General features: G+C 42.9%; 1 protein-coding gene across 1 annotated transcript; it reads left to right on the top strand.

Annotated features, from left to right (window-relative positions):
- Positions 1-453: 453 nt before the first annotated feature.
- Positions 454-6,655, top strand: mrps36 (mitochondrial ribosomal protein S36). The gene is made up of 4 exons (XM_042334907.1): positions 454-542; positions 4,476-4,539; positions 5,342-5,541; positions 6,310-6,655. The coding sequence occupies exons 1-4, from the start codon at positions 483-485 to the stop codon at positions 6,325-6,327; spliced, it is 342 nt and encodes a 113-aa protein (XP_042190841.1). The 5' UTR covers positions 454-482; the 3' UTR covers positions 6,328-6,655.
- The last annotated feature ends 1,634 nt before the right edge of the window (positions 6,656-8,289 follow it).

The following is an 8,289-nucleotide window of genomic DNA, read 5'->3' as shown; positions in this document are numbered from 1 at the left end:
TAACCACTGAGCTACAGGACTTATCACGTCTTCAAGACGTCCCAAAGCGCTTCACCAGATAGTATACAGCGCATCGACTATAGGGTGAAGCGCGGCAGCCAATTGCGCACAGCAGTGTCCCACCAACAGTCATGGATTGAGTCGCGGACCAATTTATAATTATTTTAAGCAAAGAGAATTCCTTCCGAACATGAGCAGCGCTACGGTTTTCGTATATTTCTTCAAATAAAGAAGCGTAACCGGCAATCATAATACACACATCTTAAATTACGCGTGAGATGAACATAGCACGTGCACTCAGAGAGAAAAAAAACATTAAGTTAAGGGTTGAAATGTGCTCCTTCTGCTCATCTCAGCCCCAGCGGCAATGGCGCTGATGTTGCCAAGGTTACGCGTGATTGACAGGTGTGATTGAAGGTTGACGCATGCGCAGGGCGGGGGCGGGACTCGAGGGTCAGTGACCTGGAAGCAGATGCCGGGAAATGCCAACAATGGGGAGTGGTTGGGGCAGTAAGATGGCGGCCAGCGTCAGGGTCATTCAGGTAAGAGCGAGCGGCCCGGACCCTCCCCCCAACCCCGGGGAACCCCCCCACCCCCCCACCCGGGGACCCTCCCCCCAACCCCGGGGAACCCCCCCACCCCCCCACCCGGGGCCCCTCATCCCCCAACCCCGGGGAGCCTCACCCCAACCCCGGGGACCCTCCCCCCAACCCCGGGGAGCCTCACCCCAACCCGGGGACCCTCCCACCCCCCCACCCGGGGACCCTCCCCCCAACCCCGGGGACCCTCCCCCCAACCCCGGGGACCCTCACCCCCCAAACCCCGGGGAACCCCCCCTCAACCCGGGGACCCTCACCCCAACCCCGGGGAACCCCCCTCCCCCCAACCCGGGGACCCTCCCCCCCCAAACCCGGGGAACCCCCCACCCCCCACCCGGGAAACCCCCCCACCCCCCACCCGGGGAACCCCCCCCCAACCCGGGGACCCTCACCCCCCAACCCCGGGGACTCTCACCCCAAACCCGGGGAACCCCCCTCTCCCCAACCCCCGGGAACCTCCCCCCAACCCCCGGGAACCTCCCCCTCAACCCCCGGGAACCTCCCCCTCAACCCGGGGACCCTCACCCCAACCCCGGCCAGTGTGAGCCCAGCCCCCGGCGGACCCTCCTTCCCAACCCGCACGGTGCGAGTCTGAATCATTTCGGTAAAAACTCCACACGCAGAGTGTTTTCAAGGCTGGACTATGGGAACTCTCTCCTCGCCGGCCTTCCCGGCCCCTCCCTCCACACTGCAGGTCATTCAGAACTCTGCAGCTCGTGTACTGTCCCGCACCAGGCTTCGGGACCACATCACTCCCACCCTCGCTCGCCTCCACTGGCTCCCCATCCCCCAGAGGATCGAATTCAAGATCCTCATCCTCACTTACAAGGCCATTCACGGCCTTGCACGCTCCTACCTCTCTGACCTACTATCCCCCTACCCACCTGCCCGTACCCTCCGTTCCTCTGGCTCCGGTCTGCTCCACATCCCCCGCCCCAACCGCCCTACCATCGGTGGTCGGGCCTTCAGCCTCTCAGCCCCGAGGCTCTGGAACTCCATCCCCCAGTGCCTTCGCCGCCTCCTCCCTTTCCTCCTTCAAGGCCGGTCTCAAAACCTTTCTCTTTGACTGTGCCTTCAGCTCCCCTCTCGACTCTCTACCCCCTCCTCGCTCCCTCCCTTTCCTCCCCTCACCCTGACCATTTCCCCCCTGCTCGGGTCCTGACCCAACTGTACAGCGCCTTGGGACGTCCTCCCGACGTGAAAGGCGCTCAATAAATGGAATCTTGTTGTTGTTGTTTTTATTTATAATAAATGGCTGTGACCGTCTGTGTGTGAATCAGTGAGTTAGCTACCGGAGGAGCAGCGGCCTGTCACTGGGACATTCAGGTCACTGATTTCTTTCACCTACAGTTCACCTGACCCAAGACACCAAGGGCGATAGTTACCTGTGGCACAGGTTTTATTTATTTTCACCAGGTGGTAAACGAGTAGGAAAACAGCTTCTGATCTGTAGTCTGGTGTGATAAATATCACAATGTAGTCTGGTGTGATATTATTATTATAAAATTACCCCCATCCCATGGCAGATCATTTTTTTTTAAGTATTTATTTATAAATATAATATTTGGTACAACAGAAGATCCAAAATAAACACAACATCTTCTGTTACAATTTTCCCCTTCCTCCCGATACAAAAACATGTTCCGTTGTTTACGGTACATTCCTTCCCCCACCCACACGGGTTTTTGCACACGTTTTTTGGGACCCTCCCTTTAAAACAGTCGGGAGTCGCCCCTGGGTGCACCCCATCCATGTGCGTGCCCACACGCACCCCACTTGCTGCTTTCGGAGGGTGCCCCGATGTGCACCGTACATGAACACGTTTACTGTACATGCATTTTCGGGACGCTCTTTGGTTATATCTCGAGTGACCTTACGGCAGCTCATAGTCTGAGCTTCAGCCCCTAGTTCCTTTTTACAGTTACAGAGAGAAAGGCAGCAAACTGCCCTTCATGTTAACAACATGCTTTACGAAAGCCAATCAAAGGGAGAGTGAGCATGACCATAGCCAATTTCGAAGAGGTATGTTTTAAGCCAGGACTTTTTAAGACAGAGAATGGACACGACTGAGAGGTAGAGGGAGTTCCAAAGGTTAGGGGCTTGATGGTCTAGCTCCATCATTTATTTACAAGCTCCAACTCATCCACCACTCTGCCACCATATCCTCACCTGCACCAAACTTGGTATGCCCATCAATCGAGCCCTCACAAAAAAATCTGAAGGCTTGACTACCAATGGTGGTGCAGACAGGTGAGGTGAAAGCTCGAGGTTGCCGAGCAGAAGGAGTAAGCAGAGGAAGTAAGGAACTTCAGAGTTAAATATGGACTTTGATATAATAGTGCAGGTACAGAATTAGTCAGTGTACCATATGACTTGAGCAGCTGTGGTATCAACTTTATTGGAATGATATCGGGCAACATTATTAAATGTACAAGTTGTCATTGCTAAACAAAACATTTTCTTAAAAGATACTTAGGAAATTGTAATCAATTAGCATTTTATTTGCCTGGCAACCAAATTGGCTTAGCTCTAGTTTTGTGTCCCTTAAAGTGCCTGATGTTAGCCTAGAAGAATGTCATATTCTGATAAAATGTGTGGTATTCACAAAAGAAAGCCCTATTTCTTTTGCAAGCTGACTTTTGCAGAGCGCACTTATATATATATGTGTATATATAATATATGTGTGTGTTCTACTATTTCTTTAAGCAAATTGCTTCAGTTTACAGATTAGTTTTGTATTTTCTCAGTTTAATTCATCTAAAATGCTTTGTCCAAATATAAGTTAAAATGCGACAAAATTACTGGACTTTTACAGAACTGTACACTGCTTTGTTTTGGGAGTCTGCCAAATTGTGGAAGGACATTGCTGTGATTTGACCTAAAACCACTACAACAATTTGCACTTATATAGCGCCCTCCACGCAGGATAGCATCTCAGAGCGCTTAATAGTGGCTGAGCCTGACTCCCTGTGCTCAATGCTGAAATTCTGTAACATACTCTACTCATCTATTATTGTCCTAGTTGGCTCACTTGAATCACCACTTGAGTACTGATTCACAAGTGTCACTGATGTAGAGAAATCTTTGATTCCGATCTTTGTCAGCTTCCTTGGTGGGCGAAGATGATGTTAGTTTAGTGAGTCATGAAGTGGGTGATTGAAAGGAGGCTGAATTTAAAGAAACGCTGAGATTGGAGAAATAGAAAAGGTGACAAAAAGAAATCAGAACAATTAGAGGAAGACCGAAAGACTGGAACAAATGTCTTTTGTTTATAGGGTGCTTTTTGTGTTAAATTTAACCAGGATGCCTTCTGCCTATTGTTATTACAGCTGATTAAAGATCCCATGGAACTATTCAAAAAAAAGAGTTCCCCAGTGTCCTGGCTAACAGTCGTTCAGATTAATTGTTCATTAGAGCTCAAAATCCTCATCCTCGCTTTCAAGGCCCTTTATAGCCTTGCCCCTTCCAACCTCAGTGACCTGCTAACCCCTTATCAACTCGTTCGCTCCCTCCTGCTCTATGTAACCCCGCCAAGCCCGCCCCACCATCGGCAGTCGGACTTCAGCCTCTCCGCCCACACTCTTTGGAACTCCATCCCATACTTTCTTTGCCTCAGTCCCTCCCTTGCCGCCTTCAAGGCACTTTTCAAGACCTTCCTCTTCAACCGTGCCTTCAGCCACCCTCTTACACTAACTGCCCTCCACCCTTCCTTACCCCAATTCCCCTCCTGCTCGGTTCCAAATCCCTGACTGTCCAGTGCTTTGGGAATGACCTCCCTACGTGAAAGGTACAATACAAATGTAATTTTGTATTGTATTCACCAATGAAGATGTGGACTATTACAAGTTTGTGCACGTAAAATCTATGTTATTGCAGGTTGTGAAACCACGTGCTCAATTAATTAAATTTCCCAATAGGAAAGCCTGGCCTCAACCCAGTGGTAAGTGGTTCAGTTCATTTTCTCTTGTCTGTTTAACATAACAGTAAAATCATTTTGATGATCAAAGATTTTATTTGCCTAAAGAGATTTTATTGAGTCCTTTCTTTAATATTGACAAATGAAACTGTGCCATACTTTTCTGTATTCCATTTTACTGTGCAGTGTTATTAATAACTAACTCCTTGTTTAACTATTGGAAATTTGCAATGTCTCACTGTATGGGAATACCATACAGACCCAAGAGATGCTTTTGATTTTGAGTTTTAATCTTTACATCCAAATGTAAGCCTCCAGTAATGGGAAGGTGTGTAACTGTATCATTTTTACTCAATAAGGTCTCTTATTACATAAGCTAAAATATTACAGTAACGAATAATAAAATAGACACTGGTATAGTGATGTTAATGAAGCTTTATTTTTTAGTTGACTGCTTTGTGCTACTAATAAAGATTAGTGCTTTATTTGTACTTAATTTATATGAAACATGTTTGTCAATTTTTACAAGGTTCTGAGATAACCTTTCTAAATCTAGTAATGAAATTTGGTGTCATTCTTTGTAAACTGTTGTTTCTCACCATGACTATGAATGCATGTTTTGTTTCTATCCAAGTGGTATATACATACAAAAATACCATGATTAAAGTTGATTACTACGTATCTTGAAATGTTACTGCTGCAGATTAAAACTGAAATAAAGTAGGAAGCATATAAGGACATATGTGCTCTTAATGTCTCATGGTTCTACTTTAAGGCTACGAGCTTAGAAATCTAAAAACATTTTTTTATATTGTTAACTGCATAGTGCAAGAAGCTCTCAAATCATTGAACATGGAAATGCCAGAATCCCAAGGACAACACCCTAAAGCATCAAGTTCACCAGTACCAGCATCAACACCCGTTAACCGATTGCCTGGTAGACCTGACACTATAGATCTAGTAAAAGCATTACCGCAGAAATATCGAAGGCGACCAGTACCCTTAGAGGAAATGGAGTATATCCAGGTGAGCCTAGGTAGCATGTTCACTGTATCTTATTTACAAATTCCAAAGGCTTAACTAATGTTTGCCAACATCATAATGCAATAATTTATTTGAAAGGTGATTATTTTATGTTAAGCTCTGTGCCTTTATAGAATTCTCTGCACTGAAATTGCAGTTAACCACTGTGGCATGAGCAAAATGTAAATTGCACAGAAAAATCAATTGAAACTGCTGTAGCCATGTCCGCAGGGAATAATTCAGTTACTTTTATTATTGCAGGAAACATTGATTTACCCTAATAACTTGTGTGTAAATTACAAAATGTTCATCTTCATCAGTTCCACTATGGGAACATGTGTACTGAAGAGAATTTCTCCCAGTGTTCTGGCCAACAATCCCCCAAATAGAATTGGTCAATCACTTCTTGCTGTTTGTTGAACATTGCAATGCACAAATTGGCTGTTGCATTTACCTACAAATACGTAGCCACTACACTTCGCAGTAAAATCTTGTGAAGTGCTTTAAGGTGCATCACCAACATGATAAGGTATTATGATTAATAAATGAATGTATTCTTGCGTTTGTGTAATTTGTTTCTGTACAGATATTGAAGTATGAATATAATGATAAAATGCATGTAATGAATTTTACTGGAAATAGCTATTTAATGTTTTAATTCTCAGACTCTTGAACTTAGAGTATCCCTTGTAATATGTAATCTTTGTAAGGCACAAAATATTTTGAAATGTTTTGAACTGCATAATTACTGCTGTAATCCTTCTTTTACAGCGTGGTGGACCTGAATAAGCTGACCTCATACTTCTATCACATATCAGTGGCTTCTTCTATTATCTTTTGGTTGCTGACTTTATGCAACTTTGAAGCTGTTCATACACAATATCTGCCAATTCGTGTAACCATTTTTGCCATTTTGCGAAATAAATGCTCAGAAGATCAATAGCTGTGTATATAATGTTCAATAAAGGACACAACGGTTATAAATTGTAATGTCAAAGACATCTCGGTATGATACTTGAACTGTCTCGTGTGATGTGCATGGGAAGGTCTGGTAAGCATCTTTGTATATTTTAACTTATTTGGGTGTTCTGGTTGTAATAAAATTCAGAGAAGACCATTTTTCTAATTTTCTGATCATTTCTTTCAAAGTGTTGTAAATTGTAAGGAGTGTTTTGTGTTTAACCATAAATTATTACCGTTTATTACATTTAACAGACATTGGTAACACTAACAAGTCATTTTAACATGATAAAGCACTATAAAAATGCAAGTTGTCTCTCATTCTTAGTATATGAGCTGAATTCTTAACTGAACTTTTTTTAAATTAAACTGATTTATAAAGTTTAGAAAAATCTCTGATTTCTTATGTTAAAATGTATTACCAGGTATGCAGACAGAACATTTTTAAAAATCTGTTTTTCTAAGTATATTCTCAAGATTACAGAAAATTAGATATTGGTCTTCAGGCCCCAACCTTTTAATTCTAAATTTGGAATTGTCAGTGTCCAGCTGCTTTCTTATTCATGAAATAAACAGATATATGTTTTTGATAGGATTCGATACCTAGTTATACAAATTTATGGTTTGGCATTGTCCACCTTTGTTCTTTGAAATAGGCTAAAAATTACTTTTAACTATTTTGCTGAATTGACCATTGTGAACTATTCATATGTGAATTTGCAGTTCTTTTCAAAATTAAAAGAAAATTGGTGCTGAACCATGGCAGTAAAATGTTTTTAATTAGGTGAAGGATTTGGTGTTTTATATTCAGATTAATGCTGTAACACTATTAGTCACGGAATATTTTTAGCACTCTTGCATCGAGATGCAGAAAACTGAGGAATTGTGTATTTTCAGTATAACTTCATTGCCTGCATATGAAATTAGTAACAGTCACAGCTAAATGTAGGAGTGATATAATGGACAAAAACAAGGACATTTTATTGTTGGTGGTGGGAGGGTATATAGATATGGACACAAACCATTGCAAGTGGATTTTTTTTGTTACTGAAATATTATTGTGTGTTCAACAAAATCATGAATCCAAAATCAGTTAAGATAAAGAATTGAAATGTGTATGTTAATTAAAACTTGGACATAAACTAATATTTTTGTTGTCTTATATGGTGTAAAGAATAAAGACTAAACAAAACTAAAGTCTAATTCTATTTAATGTAAAAAGCTCATAAGTCAGTTTCCCTACTGGGTAACCCAAATAACAGCAATAGTAATCAGCGTGTAACAAAACAATACTACCAGATAACTGGAGGACTTCTCCTTCTATGGTCAGCACGTTCACAGCTACGGACCCACCAGCGAAGCGAGGAGTCCCAGTTTTCACCCTTATTCATAACTAATTGTCCAATTGTCCTTTACCACATACTGTGCACGTGCACATCCCGTGGCTCTTTCATGCTTTTTTTCCTCTTTCCTCTTTCCATATAAGGTTCTTTCACGTGAACACCACATTCCTCTTGCTTAGCACTCCGTACCACGACCTTGGAGCTTTGGCCAGCACTCTGCCTGTTATCTTCCGTTCATTGTGTGGTCGAAGTTTCTACTCCCTGTCCTTTCTTCTGGATGAGCATCGTGCAACCCTCTCATTGTACTTTCAATGACAAGCGTACTCATAAAAGCGATCTTTAATTACATCTTACTCATAGGACTGTTCTAACTACTTTAGCATTACACAACCTATATTTTAATCGTAACATACGGTATTGTGTTGTAAAATGTATTCATAAATTGTGC

Source organism: Callorhinchus milii, unplaced genomic scaffold (genome assembly GCF_018977255.1).
Source record: "Callorhinchus milii isolate IMCB2004 unplaced genomic scaffold, IMCB_Cmil_1.0 Scaffold1, whole genome shotgun sequence".
Classification (NCBI taxonomy): domain Eukaryota; kingdom Metazoa; phylum Chordata; class Chondrichthyes; order Chimaeriformes; family Callorhinchidae; genus Callorhinchus; species Callorhinchus milii.
This window is presented reverse-complemented; position numbering and strand designations above follow the sequence as displayed.